Raw genomic sequence first — 22,324 nt, 5'->3', positions numbered from 1 at the left:
GATTTTACAATTAGAATAAAATTATATGTCGGTTTGGGTTTACAAATGAGATGGTTAGGGTTTAGATTTTACAATTAGAATAAAATTATATGTCGGTTTGGGTTTACAAATGAGATGGTTAGGGTTTAGATTTTACAATTAGAATAAAATTATATGTCGGTTTGGGTTTACAAATGAGATGGTTAGGGTTTAGATTTTACAATTAGAATAAAATTATATGTCGGTTTGGGTTTACAAATGAGATGGTTAGGGTTTAGATTTTACAATTAGAATAAAATTATATGTCGGTTTGGGTTTACAAATGAGATGGTTAGGGTTTAGATTTTACAATTAGAATAAAATTATATGTCGGTTTGGGTTTACAAATGAGATGGTTAGGGTTTAGATTTTACAATTAGAATAAAATTATATGTCGGTTTGGGTTTACAAATGAGATGGTTAGGGTTTAGATTTTACAATTAGAATAAAATTATATGTCGGTTTGGGTTTACAAATGAGATGGTTAGGGTTTAGATTTTACAATTAGAATAAAATTATATGTCGGTTTGGGTTTACAAATGAGATGGTTAGGGTTTAGATTTTACAATTAGAATAAAATTATATGTCGGTTTGGGTTTACAAATGAGATGGTTAGGGTTTAGATTTTACAATTAGAATAAAATTATATGTCGGTTTGGGTTTACAAATGAGATGGTTAGGGTTTAGATTTTACAATTAGAATAAAATTATATGTCGGTTTGGGTTTATAAAAAAATGGTTTAAATTTTTAATTTCATAATAATATATACATATTTTATTTCCTTATTTTACAAGGAGGTGAATGGAGAGGTTCACCCCTGGGGTGAACCCAAATATTGTTCCTCAATTAAATCTTAGGTTTTCTCTTGTTTTTTTTACAAAATTAGTATATACAATAACTGTAATTTAACTATAATGGTTTTTAAAATTATTATTTATAATTGCATGTTAAAAAATCACTTTTACTTTAAAATATCGTATTTTTAGTTACGTTTTTTTTTGAAATTTATATATTTTTAGTTAAATTGATGTTCTTCTGTCAGGTTAGGTCAATAAGATAACTGCTGATGAACGGATAGAAATTAGTTTTTGGTATTTGATGAAAATATTAGTATATTATTTTTTAGATTTTATTTTATTAATTTTAACCCATTAAATTGTACAGCAAAATAGAATGTAAAATTTCATAATTCTTTTAAAAACAACAATTACAAGAATAAATATAAAAAAGTGTTATTAACTTGAGTTGGGTAATAATAACAAATGTTAAGGATGTTAATGGATCTTCGATCCCACGTAATTTTCGGTTGTAATTTCTTTTCTTTTTCTTCTAATAAAACATAGGGGACATTGTCTCCTATTTCATACCAAAAAAAATAATAACAAATGTTATTTGACAAGATACACAGTTTGTGATATACGAAATTGTACATATAACATCCAATCCTTAAGACAAAAAAAATTCTATCAAATGTGTAATACTTTTTACAAAGACGATCAAAGATGGTTTAATGATAAGGTTCTATATTAATTGTTGTTTACTTTTAATTTGTAATATATTAGTTGTTTGATTTTATAAATATTTTTTACTCGATCCGATTGCAGAAACCAACAACTTTGCGTTTTAGAAATCTTCGATAGTAGGGTATTTTTTTTTCTTTATGAAATTTGTATTTTTTTAGATGTTTTAATTATTTACAAGATCATTTAATTTTTGGCAGAAAAAATTTCTGATGCCAAAAAATCAATTTCATAAGAATAAATTTTTGAATGAGAATACTAGTACAATTTTACTTAAGTTTTGTATTATAAAATTTTAATGCATGTAGTCATAAAGGACAGTTAAAAACAAAAAGTTAGAAAAATGAACTGACAGGAATGAATTTTTGGTTACTGTATTTGATGAAAACATTAGTATATTAGTTTTTAGATTTTATTTTATTAATTTTAACCCATTTAATTGTACAGCAAAACAAAATGTAAAATTTTTATATTTCATAAAAAAAATTACAACAATTACATATTGTGGCAAAATTGCCTCTTTCTAGCTATCACATGGCAAACAAGATATGCATGAATATTCGTAGCAATATTCGTAGCTTCATAGACGACAGTAGAATCTTCCAACTGAGATCGTGAAATCACCTCACAACCACTTCTATACATGTGCTTCTCAAATCTGATTCATCAAAGAATGCATGGTACGTTCTCGAGGAAACAAAAACAACTGGTAATAATATGTATCTAACATTTTTGTGCCAATATTTTTGAACAAAAATTCGCGGAAAATATATTAATAATCAAACCGTAATTTTTTTTAAAACATGATCAAATATAATAATAACTATTTATTTAATATAAATATGAAATATGAAATATAACTATTTATTTACTATATTAATTGAGAAGTACAAATATAAAACTAACCTTAAAATGTGTAAAAAATTAAATTTAATTGCTATTAGAAAAACTTAATTAAGATTAAATAATTAATTAAAAAAATATTTCTAATTAAAAAAACGAAAATTAAGGACACATTAAATAAAATAAATTGTAGAAAAGTTAAAAAAATTATTAGAATCAAAACTAATTTGTAATTAAAAAACTAACAGATAAGATTTCTTTTTTACACGGTAGTTATATATTTTTACTTACTTCACAACTATAGCAAAGATATCGTTTAACTGATAAAAGTTTAAATAATTTTATTCATTACATGCAAATGTTTTATTGACAGGTTTTCAATAAAAAATTTAAAATACAAAAATTATAATATAAGTAACAAATTTTTAATCACAAACCATTATAAATAATAATATAATAACAAAATAAATTATTACAAATTCTCATAAAAAAAAAGTCAACCCGCGGTTTTCCGTGAGATAGTACTTAATTATCAAGTAATATCGTAACATCATATAACTATAATCATATATAACTCATAACCGTTTTAACCAAAATTGTTTAAGCGTTTATTAATCAGCTAAAGTCATGGGCGGACCTAGTTACAAGTTAGGGAGGTCACATGATCTGGGTAAATTTTTTAATTTCCGTAATTGTTATTAAGAAAAAAACATATTTCTCCATCAATTTTTTTTAGATTACATTTGACCTGGTTAATTTAAAAATGGGTCAGTGGTTCATAAACCATAACCATAATAACCATCCCGTGGTTAAGCCGGTCTAAAATCGAAGGATAATAATTAGAGTTTGACTTTTCAGAGGAAGAAAAGAAGTAAATATAGTTTAGGTTAAATCTTTTAGTTGTTATCTAAATCACATGATGAAGAAATTTTCCTAAAGGCAACCGACCTATAAAATCTTTGAATTTTCAGTTTTTATTTTTATTTTCTTTGGGGGCGGTGGATATAAGCAAACTTTTGTAAGATAAAATAACGAACCATCTTCATATTAATGAAATTTACCAATTCATCATCAAAAGAAAAAGAAAAAAAGGGCAACCATAAACCTTAAGAGGCGATCCATAACCATGAACGACGGAGAAGTGCCAATGACGTTGATGATGCTTCCTAATGATTTGGTATTAAACTGCTTAGCCCGGGTTTCGAGATTGTACTATCCCAGTATCTCCTTAGTTTCCCATAGATTCCGCTCTATCCTTGCTTCAACTGAGCTTTACCAAATCCGAAGCCTCTTAGGCCAAACTGAGAGTTGTCTCTATGTGTGCTTAACAATCCCTAGCTACAAGAGCCCACAACAATGGTTCACTCTCTGCCAGATACCAAATAGTTCTAAGAAAATTTTGATCCCAGTTACATCCCCCAATTCTCCTTGTACGTACCAGTCAGATTTTGCAAGGGTTGGCTCTAATATTTACGCTATTGGCGGATTCATAAAAGATGATAATGCATCATCTGCTAGCATCATGGTCATGGACTGTCGTTCTCACACATGGCATGAGGCCCCAAGCATGCGTGTCGCACGAGAGTCCCCTTCTGCTTGCGTCCTTGATGGAAAAATATATGTGATAGGAGGCTCCAATGTTCTCGATACAACTCACTGGGTGGAGGTATTCGTCACAGTGCATAAAACTTGGGAGTTTGGTTCGTCTTCAAGTCCTGGCGAGAAAATATGTAGCGGTTTTAGGTATCAAAGCGTAGGGTGTGATGGAAATGTCTATGTGAAGTGTTTTGAGCGACCTGTGACTTACAAGCTGAATAAAGGTAGATGGAGAGCGGCAGACTTAGGTATGAACAGGGGATGGTGGTGCTCATCATCTAATATCTCATCATCATCTTATTGTGTGATAGAGAACGTGTTATACTGTTATTGTCACGGGATGATCAATTCGTACAACCCGGAAAAAAAAGGTTGGACATATGTAAAGGGATTGAACGGTTTGGCAAAAATGTTATCGCCGGACTATCGTTGTGTTGATGCCAAAGTGGCGGATTATGGTGGAAAGTTGGCGGTTTTGTGGGAAGAAAATGTGCCCGTTAATGAGTACCACCTTCACGGGAAAGTAGTTTATTGTGGGATAATTGCGCTTGAAAAACACCAAGGGAATATTTGCGGAACACTTGAGTGGTATGACGTTGTGTATGCAACCACCGAGCCAGATGTGTATGATGTAGCACATTTTCTTGCTGTTACACTTTGATAAAAATGTCATAATTAATCATGTGAACATTGAACCATTCAGCGTTGCTGTTACACTTCGATGAATATGTCATAATTAATCATGTAGCACATGTTCTGAGTTTGTGTTCCCTATTGACGTGTTTACCGTTGAGCCAGATGTGTTTTTATTTTGATCAGTTAAATGCGCAAAGTTTACTATTGTTCTTTTCTATCTTCACTTCATCTTAGTTAGTATAATTCTTCTAAAGATAACATTCTTTACTAAGTTCATTAGAAATTCCTTTACGAGAACTTTTGTTGGAAACTAGTTTATTCCACATTATGAAATGAATCCTGCATACACTAGTAACACAAAGGGAGGAAAAAAAGTGACAAGACAACTAAAATTGGACTTGAGATGGCTAGTAGTAGTATTAACACAAGCTACAAACATCCAGTATATATAATTCAAATTTTACAAAATTTAAAGTGCCCTTCCACGGGAAAAAAAAAAGGACAGAAGATCACAAACACATTCTTAGTACTAGTAAACAGCTCACTTCTCTCTACTTCTCTGAGCAATCAGAATTTAACCCATGATTTCTCAAAACAAAAACAAAACGCAGTTTGAAAAAGGAAAATTAATAGTAAACGATTTGATTAAATAAGAACAAACAAACAAAAAAGTGAAAGAATAATACCCTTTTTGATCAATCTAGGAAGTGATCATATGATCTTCTTCTCCTGCTCTGTCTCGATCCGCCGCTGCTTCTGCTAATCTCTTCCATGTATATTGCCGTTGTTCTTCCACTTGTTTAGATTTCGCTTGCTTCTCTTCATACTGCCTCTGGCATTCTTCAAAGAGTTCAGGATCCATCTCCATGAACATTTTCTTGATGTTTGTGGTTAGACCATGAACTGCTTGGTTCCAGTGAGACTGGATGTTCTTCTCCAGTGCAGGGTATATGATTGGAAGGATCACGCTTCGGTTCTGCGCGATTAGACCCACAATGTGCTCGTTGTTCCACAAGAACAGTGCCCGTTCTGCAACCTGTGTCAGATTTTTGAGATATGTATGTAAACAATTAGGCAAAGCCCACAAAAGAATTCTCGAATTTTTTGAGAGATTGCAAAAAGACATAATACGAAACTTGAGTAACTGCTACTTGCTAGAAATCAGTGAGAATTAATCAGACTTGTGATTACAACCAAGGATATCAAACATGCTTCAGTCTAATCACACAAATGGATACCACATAGAATATTATGCTCATGTCTCCTTTTTCCTGCTATACTCCAAGTAAAAACATTGTGCAGCGGAAATTAATGACTCATGAATAAAGCAAAAGCAACAGTGTCGAACATTAAGTTTGAAATACTGTATCATGGAAAATGCAGATGATTGAAGAACCCAAGGATTTAATCAGAGTAGTACCTATCAACAGCATGAGATAACCCATCAACATAATGAGAGCAGTGCCAACAACATCACTATAATAATGTTGTGAAATGAAATTGAACAGTATGGCAAAAATGAAGAAAGAGGCAAAGCAAGGAGAAAAATAAAAAAACATGCACCATAAACTTAATAAAGCACTAAAGTTTATTTGAGTAAAAGACTAAAAGTATTGGCAACGAATTTCATGACTCGTGAATTAAGCAAAAGCAACAGTGCCAACACATTCAGAGAGTTATTAAGCTCGATGAAGTTGGAAACGACTAATGATCTAAGATCCATGGATTTAATCAAAGCAATAGCTATCAACAGCATGAGAAAACCCCATCAACTGAATGATGCCAACAACATAATTCTAAAAAATTTCTGAAATGAAATTCAGCAGTATGGCAGAAATGGAGAAAGAAGCAAGCAAAAAGTTAAAAAAAAAACAATTTGCACCATACACTTGACGAAGCACTAAAGTTGCATTCTTTTTCAGGTGGATGAATCAGACCAGACTTGATAGGTGATAGGAATACAGGACACTAGCACGTAACACGGAATATACAATGTATCAATATGCTTAATATATCGTGACTTTTTGCGCAGAGAACGGTAAATAACAAAATCTCTTTATTTAAGGTGATATGCATAGACGAGAGCCCTCCATGACGAGATCAAAATGAAAAACCAACTCATACTAACCTGAAAGTGAGAGCTCGTGAGGCAGCGACCAATCTGTTGGAATAACGGAACCATGCAACGCTGGAACTCGACAGGTTGTATTGCCTCAAGAACTTCTTCAAGTTCTCCAAGGAAGAGATTCTCCTTCGCGCAGTTTGTCACGGGCCAATACTTTAATAAACCCCTGATTACTGTATCCGCAAGCTTATAATCTTTCTCCACAAACTGAACGATGCAATAAGATAACTGCTGATGATACACAACAATTGGTTTTGGCTTATGCAAAGGTATCAAGACCCTGATTAAGAATAACTTGTGCTCCTCCTTCATAGGCAACGCAAACCCGTTAATGATACTACCTAGAATCTCCAAGAGTTCCCCAATCCCACTGTGTCTCTCTGTCTCATAAACAAACCTATAGAATATGTTATTGATTGCTTTCCTAATAAAGGGCCTGTGAACCATAAACTTGCCATAAATCCTATGAAGAATCGTTTTCAAATACTCCCTCTCTCTCGGGTCCTCAGAATCAAACAAGTCAAGCAACTTCAACACAAAAGAATGGTCGATATACCGTTTAGCCACCTTTGTATCTGTGTCAGTCGAAACGACATATCTCAGTAGCAACTCGTAGACTAGCTGCAAATGAGGCCAAGAAGGTTCCAAATAAGGTTCCTCTTCCTCAGGATCTGCAGGCTCTTGGCCCGTATTCTCATGTGAAGCTGGAGGGAGACACCGGAATATATTAAGAGAAATCATCTTAATCATTTCTTCCTGACACGACTCAGAGATCTTACTAGACCCAGACTGTATAAAATCAACCAGCTCCAACAACGTTTGCCTCTTAATCTCCTTCTCTCTGGCGTTGTTCTTAACAGTGTCAGTGAAATCGAACAGGAAACAGCAATTCTGAAGTTTCCTCAAGAACAAGGTTTGCCTCTCTGAAACAGGCACATCTCTGAACAAAGGGAGTGGCTCCACAGAGCTCAAAGGCGGAGTAGCCGTCACAGGAGACGGAGACGAATTAACCAATGCACCACGAGACGCGTGACTAACAACGACATTGGAGCCAGGACCTGACCTACCAGGTCCAGGAGGACCAATCCCATAACTAGAAGGTTCATTAGCTTCGGATTTAGAGGGCTTTCGATGCCCACCTTTCATGATTTTCCTTAACATGGCTTACGCTTACGCAACTAAGAGATAAGGGAGGGACTCAGAAAGAAGCACACTTTTACTTTTGCTCCCCCAAACCAAACTAGAGAAACCCTAAGTTCCCAAGCCGAGGAGAGATTTCACCTAAGCTAATAAGGAGCTCAGAATTGAATCAGCATGCAACGGAGAACGAATTAAAACACTGAGTATTCAGATTCGAATTCTTCAGATATGAGATGTGGCTTCCACTCTAAGCCTCTATTGGATCAAAGGCTCCTCATTTTCGTAATCCGGCGGATAAAGATGTGGCCAAAGAAGGCGAGAAATGGTACCGGAATGATGTTATCGGAGATCTGAGGTGGTGAAAATCAGAACATTAGACTGACAGGAGAAATCTTTCTCGGAGTATAATAAGATTGTTGATCGGACGGCTAAAATTTCCCGGCGATCAAATCAGGAAGAGGGCGAGAGAGAGAGAAGAGAGAGATAGCCGAAAGGGAACAAAGGGACTAAATTAAAATAGATACAAATATAAATTTACACTTCAAGTGCCTATCAATTTCTATTTATTTAATTTTTACCCACTTTTTTTTTGTTTATTATAACTCTCTCTCTTATTTTCAAAAAAGGCATCTCTAATTTCGCATTATATATAAAAAAAAAATATATATATATATATATATAATTTTCGCTTCACATTATATTTTTTACATTAAAATTTAGGTTAAAACTTCGGATTTAGAGACCACGAAAAGAAAAAAAAAGTAGAAGAGTACAAATGTAAACTTTTGATGTAGGATATGAATTTAGTGACCAACAATTTAATGATTTTAAAATTTTATATTATTTAGAAGAAAAAAATCTTAAAATATGAACAATGAAGTCTTTGATTTCATATCTAACTTTGTCTATTTTGCTGGTTGTTCGTCTGGTTATTGGCGTTCGGTATCTATCTGACTCACTTATCTGTTGTCATCTCAGTTGGTTTCCTCCAACAACACCTGAAATATTTAGGATTATCTTATAATCGGCAAACTGATTATATATGATCTCCTTATCATCTGTATTTAGATTATGTTTTATCCTATTAATTTTTTTTTTATGTTATCTCACGTTTTAGATAATGTTCCCGCATTTTGGACTATCACTCTATGATCTTATTCTTATCTAATTATCTTTTGGGGTTTGAACATCTTTTCTTCTAAATCTCATAATGATTCTTATGTTTCTTCATCTTGGTGGAAGTAGTGGCTAATAGTCTAGCGTAGTTACAAAATAAAGTCATCATTTGTTATTTTTTGTCGTTATCTTCTCTTAAATATTTTTGTGGACATGTATTTTAAATCAAATTTAAGATCACAATATTACTACTTTTTCTTTGTTTCCCATTTGATATATTTGCCATGTATTTGGCTACCATGATAAAAAAAAAATTATTAAAATGGTCTTTGACTATATAAAAGTCATTTGATCAATTTCTAATTCAGCAATTGTCCTTCTTACTCAAAATTTTATTTGAAATATTTCATTACTTTCCCTACCATTACCTCTTTGTGAGCATTTATAATCGACGTCCAAAATATTGGTTGGCAACTACTTAAATGCCAATTTTTTTTTTGTCAACTAAAAATGCCAATTTTTTATGTTTAAAGTTTTCGTTGAAAAGCTAGTATTATTAAATTACTCAATTTTATTTCATGTCATAAATGGCAAAAGTAGATAATATAACTAATTCAAAATTACTAAAACTAAATTTGTTATAATTAATAACAATAATTTGTACCAAATAAACCAAACCAAATCCAAATTTTGTGTAATTAAATCAAATGAACAGATAATTCATTAATATTCATCTAATGTATTTCATCAAGATTGAAAAACTAAGAGTATTTTGCAAAGAAAAATTCAAAATTATCGATATATTCTAAATAAAATTGAAAATGTGATTAAATAAGATTAAAATGTTATTTGAAAATTGCAAATCAATGTTATAATCTCAATAGTAACTTTATCAATATATAAGTTAATGAATTAAAGATTGTGTGCATAAAAAAAAGGTCTGAATTAGACCAAACTAAACCGATTTGAATCAAAAATTGGCCCATCCATATATGCTTTATGCAAATATCTATACAAACTTCTAGTTTCATCAAGATTAAAAACTAAGAGTATTTTGTAAACAAAAATTCAAAATTTTCCATACATTCTAACTCTGAAAATTGTAAATCAATGATATCAACTCAACAGTAAATTTGTTAATGTATAAGAAAATGAATTAAGGATGTATGCATAAAAAACCTGAATTGAACCAAACTAAACCGATTTGAATCAAAAGTTGGCCAACCCATATCTATTTTCTGCCAATATATATATACAAACTCTCAATTTCATCAAGATTAAAAACTAAGAGTATTTTGCAAACAAAAAAAATTAAAACTCTCGGTACATTCTAACTTTGAAAATTGCAAATAAATGTTATCAACTCAATAGTAAATTTATCAATGTATAAAGAAAGGAATTAATGATTGTGTGCATAAAAAAACTTAATTCTGGACCAAACTACACAGATTTGAATGAAAATTGGGTCAATCAATATCTAATTTATGCAAATATCTATACAAACTCCCAATTTCATCAATATTAAAAACTAAGAATATTTTGCAAGCAAAAAAACAAAACTGTGGTACATTTTAACCTTGAAAATTGAAAATCAATGCTATCAACTTAATAGTAAATTTATTAAGGTATAAAGAAAGGAATTAATGATTGGAACAAACTAAGTCGATTTGAATCAAAATTGGTCAATTCATATCTAATTTATGCAAATATCTATACAAACTCCCAATTTCATCAAGATTAAAAACTAAGGGTATTTTGTAAAATTTTGTAAAAAAAAAAAAAAAATCAAAATTGTTGGCATATTATAACTCTGAATATTACAGATCTATGTTATCAACTCAATAGTTAATTTATCAGTTTATAAGGAAATGAATTAAGGATCGTGTGCATTAAAAAAACTGAATTGAACCAAACTAAACCAATTTGAATAAAAAATTGGTTAATTTATATCTATTTTATGCAAATATCTATACAAACTCTCATTTTCATCAAGATTAAAAACTAAGAGTATTTCGCAAACAAAAATTTAATATTATCGGTACATTCTAACTCCAAAAATTGCAAATGATTGCTATCAAATTAATAGTAAATTTTATTAATGTATAAGGAAAGAAATTAAAAATTGCGTGAATAGAAAAACTGAATTAAACCATTTGAATCAAAAATTGCTTAATCCAAAAATTGGTCAATCCATATCTATTTTAGACAAATATCTATACAAATTTCCGCTTTAGCTACTAAAACTGAATTTCTTATGAGTAAAAAACAATAATTTGTACTGAACAAACCAAACCAAATCCAGTTTTGTGTAATTAGATCAAATCAACTTAAAATTATTATAATATATATATAATCAAGAGATTTTTGCAAATGAAAATTCAAAATAGTCGGTACATTCTAAATCGTGATAAATGCAAATCAATGTTATCAACTCAAATTTATCAATGTATTATGTATCAGGATTGTGTGCACAGAAAAAAAACTAAGTTGAACCAAACTAAACTGAATCGTAAAACAAATCTTATACCAGTATAAACCAATTTAAACCGGGAAAATGAACCGTTATGCGCTTCAGTGACTAAATGATGAAATGGATGGGTGGTGATGGTTGCATCCACGGGTGTGTGATTACCCCCTCTCGGCCACTCCCAGAAATGGCTAACCAGCTCTTCTCTTGGCTCTCTTCTGGCTCTTTCTTCTCGTCTCCATCTCCAAAACCACAATCCTTGAAACTCTCACTTTTCCGAACTCGGAGCAACTCGTCCTCGCCGGAACGCTCGTCGGAGGTTGAGCTCGTCGTCGATCCTGTGAAGCTCGCCTTATAAGAAATCGAAACCAGAGCAAGAAGATCGAGAGAACAATGCGGGTGATGAAGAATTGCCACTCTCGGTTAAGGCTGCTATGCAAAAAGCTAATGATTATAAGAAAAGGAAAGAGCTTGGAACTGATGTCCTGGAGAAACCTAAACTCAGTTCAGTAAAAACCATATCTTTTTTGTTCAAAAGTCTTGCAACTGTCTTTGCTTGAGTTTGTAGTTCAATGCATTTTCCCAATAGGCTTTAGTATCATTCATATGGGTTGATTTTATTGTAAAGGTTGGTTTTTTAATTGGATTTAGAAGTTTAAGTCTTTGACTATTAGCTGCATTGATGGAGAATTGTTCTTTATGTTAGACATTGAAGTGCTTGTTCATGTTGTCAATACCTGCAAAGTTAATATTTATTTGATTTACATATGTTAATATGTAATCAAAAAATGATCCCGGGAGCTCATTTCTTTGGATTTCAGGTAGTATAGAGCAAAGTCTTGTTAGATCATCAAATAAGGTTGTTGAAGATAATGAGGGTAAGAAGAAAGAGTTGAAAGTGTCCAGCATCATGGGGCTTGGCTTTGCTGATAATAGAAGCACAAGAGGTGGAGTTTATTGTTGGTAATAAAACGAGATTTGCGGAGAAAGAGAAGGATGTCAAGCAAGAAGGAGATGGAAACTCTGATGTGTATAAGCCCAAAGTTTCTACATGGGTAGCAACATCTCCAAGACGGTATGTGATTGGCCCATCTAAATAGATGTCTTATGCAACTGAATTAGTTGTACCTAAGAACTCAAAGGGGAAAAAAGTTGCTTGTCCAATGATGTTAAGTTAGGATAATAGAGCCAATTACTCCAGATTATTAAAGGTAGGAGTAACATAAAGGTTCAAATACAGATAGCTCTTCGAATTGTTTGAGTAATTCGTTTCTTGTTGATGATATGCAAAATTTTATCATGTATATGTCCTACAAATTCCAAGTAGCATTTTCACTAGGTTTCTGAACAACTTGAACCTCTAAAAGACTAAAACTAATCCATTCATGTTCATGAGCTTGGGGCTAATTTTAGCTATAAGAATTTGCATCTTAACTTTGTTCGGACAGACCTGATGCTGATGTTAATTTGGATGTAATATCACACAAAAGAAATCTCATTTACAGAGCAAATTTGCTCTCAATGAGAATGCTCCAAGCTATATCTTATAAATTTTTAAGTTGCTGTCTTTAGAACCTTACTTATAGATCAAATACAGCAAAGATGTGGGTTCAACTGAAACTATGACTCCTGATTTCTCAAGCAGATTCTCTTATTATAAATATATAGATTTACAGGTTGCCACATTTCTAGAAAGTTTTTTAACTACAAAGAAATATATACTTTATCTACAGGCATGTTCTGCATCTATTTGTGCATCAAGATAGCTAGAAATTAGGATCGTTTAGCTCATCATCTACTTCTTCCGTTAGTTTTTATACTTTCTTTATTATAACAGGCAATAGACAAGGGGAACTCGCTTATGGATTCGGGGAAACTCAAGGAAGCTTTGCCATACTATGAAAAGGTCATGGAGAAAATAGTTTTTTTAAGGTAATTTCTCCAAATCAGGTTTTTTACTTCATGTCTATGTTTCTGCATTAATCTACTCATACAACTATTCTTCTGCATATGCCTTACTCGTTCTGATTGCATGAGACTTCTTTACTATCTTATATAACAACCAACCATACAATCAATAAGGTTTTAAGAACCTAATTATCTTGCATCATTAGTTCCATGACCTTGTTATGTGATATTCTATCGACATCTTAATCCATTGATCCACCTAGTCCTAGATACCGAAAGAAGTAGTTATTCAGAAGATGATGTTACTTGTAAGTTCTAATGTTCGCTCCAGTAGATGTGACCTTAACTAGGTACGATTTTAGTTGTGCAGAGTGAGCTTCATGGACAAGCGGCTTTGCAGTGGTCTATCTGTCAGGATTCACTTCGAAAGTTAGTTTTTCTCTCTTTGTATTTCTCTTGATGCAACTACAGAGTGACAAGTATTTCTTCATGAATATATGACTTTTTAATAGCCTCATATAAATTTGTATTTGTAAATCATTGTCCCAAAACTCTCTCAATCTCTAAAACTCTCTCAATCTCTAAAAATGTCTCTGTCTCCTCCGATGACGATTTTGTTGTCGCCGCGAGGTTTTCCGGGTCCAGACTCAGTCTGTGTCGCCTCGGTGACTCGGAGTGGACTCGCGTCCACGTGCCTTGCCCAGTCCCGTCATGTACTCGGACACAGACCGCAAGTTCTACGTAAACAGTGTCAACTCTGACTACACCGGTCCGACCGATTTCACCTCTGAAGCCAGTCTATTCTCTCCGGTCAGTGGCTACGTCAGATTCCCCTTGTCTAACTCTCCCAAGGAGGAGAACAGTTTGGATATGCCACGTCTCAATGTCCACCAGATACTTGTCCAGTCGCCTTCCGGCGACTCCTTCATCGTTCTTTGGTATAAATTTTCACCATTTTCTATGTTTTGTACTCTCTGTTTATATCCTTAATTATTGTGAATTGTGTGATGAGTTTCTACTATATGCGTGCGCTTGTGTGTGTCACAGGGGTCTGGATTGCTTTACAGGAAAAGGAGAAGCTGTGGAATGGAAAGACGAGATGTACAACCAGTACAACCAGGACGAACTTTTCACAGTGACTCGCAATATCATGGTCTACAGGCAAGACACCGAGAAAAGGATTGCTTCTTACACCGAAGACATCGGTGATCTCTGCATTTTCGTGGGCGAGAACGAACCATTCTGTCTCTGGGCTAGCGACTACCCTGGCCTCAAACCTAACTCTGTCTACTTTGCTGGTCGCTCCTCCGGTTTTGGCGTCTGCGATCTCCCTTCTCGCACCATCCGCTACCTCTCCCACTCTCCTCTCCGTCGTCGCCTCTGTTGGCTTCCTCCAACAACACAAACACCACCATCAGCAATCTGATTATGTCATGTCCTCTTATCATCCGTATTATTATTATTATTATTATTATTGTCATGTCCTCTTATCTCCCCAGTACTATCATCTTGCATTTAGACTACTACTACTTTATGATCTTATCTAGTGATCTTCTGGTGTTTTAAAATTTTTAAAGTTTTCACTATGCTTTATTTTGATATATCAAAGGATTGAGAATCCATTATATCCAAGATACAATCATGATTCGGTGCCATACTATTACTATAACGGGCTATAACCTATAGGTCCAAAAGTTGAGTATATCCCCAAGTCCGGTCAAAGTGAGTTGACCTTAAAGATTGGATCATTTATAATCATCAGATTCAAATGTTTTTTCTCGTTCACCGACTCTTCTGACACTTTTCCTACCCATACAAACTCAAGCCATAGCTCTGGTAGAAAATCTTATGTGGCTTTTATTTTCAAGAGATTATAGCAATGCCCTGCGTCGTTCTAAGCCATGAATTCACCATCGGCCAATTTTTTGTAGTAGCAAAAAGCGTTTCGTATGTAAGTAAACATAATCTGATTAGTTCAGTCTAATCAATATATCAAGTGTAAAGGCGACCAAACAACTATGTTCAATATCCTATAGACTTAACAATAGTAGTCCAAGTTCACTTTAATTTGATTAGTTCACGATATTGTTTAGTAAGTAACTAGAAAGATAAAGATGGTCGGAGCGTTACATTTGCTTTTGAAACCAATGCTTTACTCCTAGTCCTGAAACCTTACAATATGTTCTGTGATCACCATGTAAAGAATTAAGTTGTATTAACCAATAGCATAAATCATATAGTCATGTAATTATGTTATGGATGTTACTGACAAGAAAAAAGGTGTGTAGTGAAGTTTCTAAGTATGTTAGATTGGCCATACATCATTCTCATACTAGAATACATTTATAGTGGCACACTTGTATTTTCCAAATTCTACAACAATTTTATAATTATATTCAATGGTTTATCTATAAAAAGAAAATAAAAAATCTATGGTTTACAAGTAACCAATCAATAAAACAAAATTATATCTTATACAATGAGTTTAGTAGGGCTACAAATAAAAAATCAAGAACGGGGAGACTGAAGTCGTACGGAATGGTGGTGTGAAAAGTTTGAACGAACATTTAGTGACTCCGTACAGACAAGACGACAAGGTAGTTGACATTTATGTACAGTATACAATAATACTCTACAGTATTACTCTACTCTAGATAATAACAATTTCTTCACTTCTTTTATGTGTCGGTACGTCTCAATATGCATACAACTACAAATATGAAGGGCACGTAGCGGTGATTAATACAAGAAACTAAACATGTGATTCTTCGAGATGTTTTGGTTACTTAACTTGTGTCTTGTGCAGTACACGTGTCTACCATTTGGATGAATTAATACATTTTTAGAGTCTTAACAAAGAAAAAAAAGATTAAAGCAGAGAGATCAATCATCTTAATTAAAAAGGAAAGAGGTGTGAAGTTACACTTTTTGGTCTGCAGAAGCGTGTTCTTAGGAGGCCCCACGATTCTGAGGGAGAGCAACGAAACATTACAGCTGATACACAAATGAGGATCGGAACTGCATTAAATGTTGTAATCAAGAAATCTCTCGGAAACTTCCTAACCATGAGTGTTGACATCAACGTCGAGTATATAAACTCCAAACTCTCTAACCCAAAACAATGCAATAACTCCACGGAAGGAGAAGCAAATAAACACCAACCAGAACTTTACTTCTACTCTTTGACGTTTTGAGAATGTGCAAAAAGTTGAAGACTTACATGAGAAAGCTACAAACAAGATTCTCCAAAAGGGTAGGGAATTGTGGTGAGTTCGAGGTAGAGGGTAATGCGGGTAGTAGTGCTGCATGGATGATTCCAAGTGATGTGAAGGAAGGGCACGTAGCGGTGATTGCCGTTAAAGGAGAGAGAGCTAAGAGGTTTATTTTGGAGCTTGAAGAGTTGAACAAACCTGAGTTCATGAGGCTGCTCGAGCAAGCGAGGGAGGAGTTCGGGTTCCAGCTCAGAGGACCTCTGACCATTCCATGCCAGCCGGAAGAAGTACAGAAGATTCTACAAGGAGGTAGAGAGTATTGATTTTAGATTGTAGAGAAACAATGTTAGTTGAAATTCTTTTCCTACAAGAATTTACCATTCTTTCTCTTATTCACCGTTCTGGTGATTGTTCATTTTTCCCTCTTAACAATTATTTGAATGTAAGAGGTTTTCGTAAGCAGCTAGCTTGATATTACCACCATTATTACAGCTTCAATGGATGCATAACATTTTCTCCCTAGATTAACTAATTTTTCTATTGCAGGCAGTACAAAATTAAACTAGTACTAATAATCATGACCGAATTATTTATTATAGTCACTATTACAGTTTTTAGCAAACATTGGAGACCACACAGTACTAAATACCAAATACAAAGAACCGAAAGGTGGTAATGGTGATCATATCAACAGATTCTAGTTCTGAGCTTAAAAGAGAGAGTTTCTAATTTTTCAAAAATGCCATAAGAGATTCAACCAGACGAGTTCAAACAGTGAAGATGACTGACCATTACAAGAAGAACTTAAAAACCCAAAAGTACTACAAAGAACAGAACAAAGAAGAGAGAGATAGAGCTAGATTCCATAGAAGTTCCACAAGTTTTTGGTTTCTCTTCTGATTCACAAGGGGGCGGGCGCGCAACACAGAGAGACATTTATGGGAAGTAGACAGGCCAGTTGTAATAATACGAGTCCCTGACTTCTTTAGGTATCTTATTCCACTGAGTAAACAAAGAGAAGAACCAAATAAACTTGTGAGCAATGTTACCATTAGTTACATTATGAAAAACAGATTCAGTTCTTAGGCTATATATAGTCTGAAACCTTGAATTCGTAAGGCTCCTTCTTTGCCCTCGCTTTTTTCCAGTGGTACTGCTCAAACAGCATCCACTTGTCATGATAACTGCCAATATTAGAGAATACGAGAGAATCGTTACAAAAAACCACACTTTAGATAAACCACTGAACTCATCGGGACAAACACAGTTGATCACACTATATCAACTATCTATCGTGATTCCAATCATTTTATCATAGAAGTAAAGAAACGAACAAAGAGAGGGTATGCAGATACAGTCTCGATAAGACAAAAACACTGCTTCAACTACTAGATGATATGAAACCTGAGGTTTTAGCTATGTCTATGATAATAACTTCATCCCAGTTCGCCTAAAAGACATCAAAGTATCTTCTAACATTACAAAACCTTCTAACATTGCGCTGTAACCAATCATGTAACAGAAAAAGAAGAACTTTAACAGTCGAACCAAAAAGAATCAAGAGCTTTAACATAAACTTAAGACCCAAACACATGAACTAGAAACCAATATCGGAACCCAGACACTCACACCATTGAGAGAGAGAGAGAGACCAAACACGAAACACCAAAAGCCCTATAATTTGAATTCGTTAATTGAAGAGAGAGCGAGAGAATTTTACTTGAACTGGTTAGAGAGCTGCCACATGTAAGGATTGACCCAGGTAAGAACGGAGAAAGCAGCAGAACCAATCCATATATTCACGAAACGATCCGCATCAGCATGTGGCACTCCTGGATCACCCCTGTACGCATTTCCAAAATACTTCTCCATTTCTTCTCTCTCTCTCTCTCTCTCTCTGTTTTATCTTCTTGTCCGGCGAGTTACCTTTCTACTAACCTTTCTGTTTGGTAACAGCGATTGCAATATCCTGGGATTTGTTTTGTAAATAGAATAAAAACTTAGGGGTCAATCTAGAAATACTTGTTATTCCTCGCTTTAGGGCCACATCATTTCGAATATTCCAACAATTAGATCCTCGAAGAGAGGACGCCAAAACGACACGAAACCCATCGTTTTAACTACGTGGCCCATTTCATTTTGGGGAAGAAGAACACTAATAAAATATCTGATTCTTTCTTTTGATTCATCGTCGTCTTCCCCAAATTAGGGTTTTCTGGGATTAAGGTTATTAAAATTATGCGAGGCGGTGGTAGGAGAAGATCGAACGGTGGTGGGGGTGGTGGTGGTTCTGGAAATAGCAAGTCTAAATCTCCAGGACAAAGCACGAGAACCAATTTTAATTCCGCGGCGGGGTCTTCCTCCGGTGGTCGTCGCCGACGTCAGAAAAATTCCACTCTGTTTGTAGAAGGAGGCGTTCTCTCCGATTACCCACGGGATCCTGATTTTTCAACGCCATCTCGAGGAGGAGGAGGAAGCTCTTCGAGAAAGGGATCGAATCTTAGAAGCACAGATCGTGTGAAAGCTTCTGCTTCCACTACTGGTCCAAGGAAATGCAGTGGTAATACTTTTGTGTATCAGTATCCTCCCGTCGAGTTTGAGGAAGGCTTGGACCGAAGACCAGTCGCAGAAGTTGATCAAATGAATGATTCAAATCCTATGGTGTTGGGTAAGTCGGAGACGACTCAAATTGTTGCATTTTTGGATCAGACGCCTTCGTCTTCCAAAGGTGTTGAGGTAAATTATGATTACGAATACGAACCGAGTTTTGTTTTGGGTGATGAGTCTCATATAGGGTTGGGATTTTGTGATGGTTCTGATGCTGCACCAAGTGGTAGCCTTTCTATTATTCCAAAGGCATCGGAAGATAAAGGTGGTTCATTTTGCCATGAGGAGGAGGAGGTTGATGCAAGTGAGGATGAAGTGATGCCTGATGTTGTGAAAACACCGAGAAGGAATTCGGGTTTCATTTCTATAGGAGGGATGAAATTGTATACTGAAGATATATCTGGTGAAGAGAGTGAAGGAGAAGAAGGGTCGAATGATGATGATGATGAAGGCAGCAGTGAGTCTTCTGAATTATCTGAGAGTGACAGCTCGGAAGACATGTTTGGGAGTAACTCCGAGATTGATGATGATGTTGCAAAGGATTACTTGGAAGGTATTGGTGGCAGTGAGATTATGTTGGATGCTCATTGGTTGGCTGAACAATCATTGGATAAGTTGGATTTGTCAAGTGGTGATAGTTCTGATAGTGATTCTTCTGATCGAAAACCAAGGAAGTTGACTGGTATTAGTCTGCAAAAAGCTTCAATGGAATATGGTAAGAAGAAGACGACAGGAAGTCGTTTCTCCGGGCATGGTAAGGCTAATCATCCATTCACAATGGATGATCTTATGTATGTGAAGGATTCAAGAAGTCTTTCGGGAAAGAAGAATAAGAAGAAAGAGGTGGCTAAGTTTCCCCAGTCTTGGCCTTCAGGTTCACAAAAGAGCAAGAAGTCCCGTAATTTCCCTGGTGAGAAGAAGAAACACCGCAAAGAATACATTGCTCTGAAGCGCCGTGAGAGAATGTTACAGCGTGGTGTTGATCTTGCTGAGATTAATTCTCAGTTAGAGAGGTTTGTTCTGGAAAATGTGGACATGCACTGTTTCCAGCGTATGCATAATCGAGATTGCTCTCAGGTAAGACGATTAGCAGATGTATACCGCTTATCAAGTAGCTGCAATGGTTCTGGAAAGAAAAGCTTTGTGACGGTGACTCGAACATATCAGACATGTATGCCATCTGCCAGCGATAAACTTCGCATCGAGAAGCTGATAGGAGCAGGAGATGAGGATGATGATTTTGCTGTCAGTGGGGGAGTAAAAGGAAAATCTGGAAGTTTTGATAGGAAGAAAGGAAAAGACTCAACCAAAAAGCGACCTACTAGAGAGGAACGAGAGAGAAACAAAAACAATGGGAAGAAGAGTTCCTATGCTGATCAACCTGTATCATTTGTGTCAAGTGGCGTAATTGATTCTGAGATAGCTGTTGCGAAAACCACTGGTGAAAAAGATGCAAAACGGGTAGCTGAAACTACTCCAGGAACCTCTAATGGAGCAGACATTGGGGCATTCGAGCTGCACACGAGAGGCTTTGGATCCAAAATGATGGCGAAAATGGGATTCATAGATGGAGGCGGTCTAGGAAAGGATGGTAAGGGGATAGCACAGCCAATAGAAGCTGTTAAACGTCCAAAATCACTGGGGTTAGGTCTGGATTTCTCCATTGAAACTGAAGATATGAGTCCGTCAAGTAATAACAATGCTAAAAGGAACAGATCTTCTTCCTCTGGCAAACATGTGAAACACATCTCCCATGACAATGGTGCCTCTAGTTCCGGAAGAATTAGAGACAAAAGATTGGGAGCCTTTGAGCAGCACACAACAGGTTTTGGGTCGAGGATGATGGCGAGAATGGGTTTTGTCGAAGGCTCGGGTTTGGGAAGAGATTCACAAGGCATAGTCAATCCGCTGGCTGCTGTTAGGCGTCCTAGAGGACGTGGAATTGGCGCTGAAGGCTAAAGATTTAAGTATTTAACGGTCAAGGTTTGAGCAAGAACACTAATATCGTAACGATGTTCATCTTTAATCTCCAGCATGTGGCCTATTATGTTCAATTATGTTTAAGACTTGAGCAGCGTTTGTTGTTATCTTGACATCAATGCTGTTGATTAATAAAAGCATGCAGAAAAAACATCCTCAGCTTCGTCGAATCCATTAATAGCGTGTCACAAAATTTCTGTATCAAGACCAATTCTACAGCATTAACATGAAATGAGGGGAAATTTCAGATATTTGGGAACATATATTATACCACCGATCAACCAGACGACAATTGTAATCTGCAATCCCTCCCTAGTAAATCCTTTTGTTTTTCATTTGTAATGAAAGAACAAAAAAAAAGAGGAGTGAAACGAAAATTAAGAACATTGATTAAAACCCAAACATAAGAGATTCGGATAACTTGGAAACACAAGGAAAGAATCAGTATCACTTTCTTTCCCAGTAATCCAAAAGTAGAGAATTCGAGTTTTAAACTTAAAATAAAAAAGATAATGAAGTTATCACTAGTTGTAGAGATCATCATCATCCGCAGCAGCGGCCGCAGACGTGGCAAACGGATCCGCGACTCCAGTGGTAGCACCTGAACCAGTAGAATTCTCGAACCTGAATTCAGAACCGAACCCTCTAGACTGCTGCAAAGTCTGAGCAAAGGCTTGGTACTTCCTGATGTCTGCATCACTTACACTCCTACGAGCATACTTCATAGACTCCTCAAAGTGTGCAGCTTTGATCTCTGATACTTCATCCACACCATCTTCCTCCATAGCCTCTGGGTTCTCGCTCCTCCTCTTCTCCTTTTCAATATCCTGAAACAAAAACCAAGAATATAAGTTCAGATATTAGAGACTGTTGCAATTTCAGTTAGAGATTAGAGATTTAGAGATCACTCACCTTCTCAATGTTCTCTCTGATGGCGTACTTGCAAGCTCTCTGGCAAATCTCAGTGATATCAGCACCACTGAATCCCTGTGTGTATTTAGCAAGTGCACCGATGTCTACATCTTTAGCAATAGGAGATTTCCTCAAGGCGGCCTTGAAGATATTGAGACGGGAATCCTCGTCTGGTAGTGGAATGTAAATGAGCTGGTCGAGCCTTCCAGGACGAAGAAGAGCTGAATCAATAATGTCTGGTCT

The 22,324-nt window shown here is 35.2% G+C and overlaps 6 protein-coding genes and 1 pseudogene across 9 annotated transcripts in view; 4 read left to right on the top strand and 3 right to left on the bottom strand.

Annotated features, from left to right (window-relative positions):
- LOC104704049 (putative F-box/kelch-repeat protein At4g34170) lies at nt 3,475-4,639 on the top strand. Its single transcript, XM_019243318.1, has 2 exons — nt 3,475-3,700; nt 3,758-4,639. The coding sequence occupies exons 1-2, from the start codon at nt 3,509-3,511 to the stop codon at nt 4,637-4,639; spliced, it is 1,074 nt and encodes a 357-aa protein (XP_019098863.1). The 5' UTR covers nt 3,475-3,508.
- Nucleotides 4,988-8,390, bottom strand: LOC104757222 (serine/threonine protein phosphatase 2A 57 kDa regulatory subunit B' beta isoform-like). The gene is made up of 2 exons (XM_010479984.1): nt 6,743-8,390; nt 4,988-5,650 (listed from the first exon to the last, which is right to left on the bottom strand). Exons 1-2 carry the CDS (start codon nt 7,898-7,900, stop codon nt 5,315-5,317), a joined length of 1,494 nt encoding a protein of 497 aa, XP_010478286.1. The 5' UTR covers nt 7,901-8,390; the 3' UTR covers nt 4,988-5,314.
- On the top strand, nt 11,650-12,429 carry LOC104704042 (annotated as a pseudogene).
- On the top strand, nt 16,473-17,084 carry LOC104757128 (auxin-induced protein X15-like). The gene has a single exon (XM_010479880.2). The coding sequence runs from the start codon at nt 16,567-16,569 to the stop codon at nt 16,903-16,905; it is 339 nt and encodes a 112-aa protein (XP_010478182.1). The 5' UTR covers nt 16,473-16,566; the 3' UTR covers nt 16,906-17,084.
- LOC104757042 lies at nt 17,251-18,509 on the bottom strand. Its single transcript, XM_010479775.2, has 3 exons — nt 18,303-18,509; nt 17,688-17,766; nt 17,251-17,584 (listed from the first exon to the last, which is right to left on the bottom strand). The coding sequence occupies exons 1-3, from the start codon at nt 18,452-18,454 to the stop codon at nt 17,519-17,521; spliced, it is 297 nt and encodes a 98-aa protein (XP_010478077.1). The 5' UTR covers nt 18,455-18,509; the 3' UTR covers nt 17,251-17,518.
- On the top strand, nt 18,719-21,331 carry LOC104756959. The gene has a single exon (XM_010479667.1). It carries the CDS (start codon nt 18,821-18,823, stop codon nt 21,146-21,148), a length of 2,328 nt encoding a protein of 775 aa, XP_010477969.1. The 5' UTR covers nt 18,719-18,820; the 3' UTR covers nt 21,149-21,331.
- The window catches only part of LOC104756677 (cell division control protein 48 homolog A), a 5,114-nt gene continuing 4,322 nt past the window's right edge, over nt 21,533-22,324 (bottom strand). For 2 of the 4 annotated variants that reach the window (XM_010479551.2, XM_010479411.2), the window contains exon 9: nt 21,533-21,996. In XM_010479551.2, coding sequence (XP_010477853.1) covers nt 21,694-21,996 — 303 coding nt within the window. In that variant the 3' untranslated portion in view covers nt 21,533-21,693. Of the gene's footprint in view, nt 21,997-22,051; nt 22,316-22,324 lie in introns of those variants that run through there. The other 2 variants (XM_010479336.2, XM_010479481.2) reach the window with 2 other exon arrangements.

Source organism: Camelina sativa, chromosome 1, assembly GCF_000633955.1.
Source record: "Camelina sativa cultivar DH55 chromosome 1, Cs, whole genome shotgun sequence".
In the NCBI taxonomy this organism is placed as follows: domain Eukaryota; kingdom Viridiplantae; phylum Streptophyta; class Magnoliopsida; order Brassicales; family Brassicaceae; genus Camelina; species Camelina sativa.
The sequence above is the reverse complement of the archived record's forward strand: the minus strand, read 5'-3'. Positions and strand labels throughout refer to the sequence as shown.

Coding starts and splice junctions, on each gene's coding strand:
- LOC104757222 (XM_010479984.1), bottom strand. CDS start 7,900: ATGTTAAGGAAAATCATGAAAGGTGGGCATCGAAAGCCCTCTAAATCC. Junction 5,651..6,742: donor TCACGAGCTCTCACTTTCAG/GTTAGTATGAGT, acceptor AATCTGACACAG/GTTGCAGAACGGGCACTGTT.
- LOC104757042 (XM_010479775.2), bottom strand. CDS start 18,454: ATGGAGAAGTATTTTGGAAATGCGTACAGGGGTGATCCAGGAGTGCCA. Junction 17,767..18,302: donor CAGCTCTCTAACCAGTTCAA/GTAAAATTCTCT, acceptor TAATATTGGCAG/TTATCATGACAAGTGGATGC. Junction 17,585..17,687: donor AGGAGCCTTACGAATTCAAG/GTTTCAGACTAT, acceptor TTGTTTACTCAG/TGGAATAAGATACCTAAAGA.
- LOC104756959 (XM_010479667.1), top strand. CDS start 18,821: ATGCGAGGCGGTGGTAGGAGAAGATCGAACGGTGGTGGGGGTGGTGGT.
- LOC104757128 (XM_010479880.2), top strand. CDS start 16,567: ATGTGCAAAAAGTTGAAGACTTACATGAGAAAGCTACAAACAAGATTC.
- LOC104704049 (XM_019243318.1), top strand. CDS start 3,509: ATGAACGACGGAGAAGTGCCAATGACGTTGATGATGCTTCCTAATGAT. Junction 3,701..3,757: donor AAACTGAGAGTTGTCTCTAT/GTGTGCTTAACA, acceptor ACTCTCTGCCAG/ATACCAAATAGTTCTAAGAA.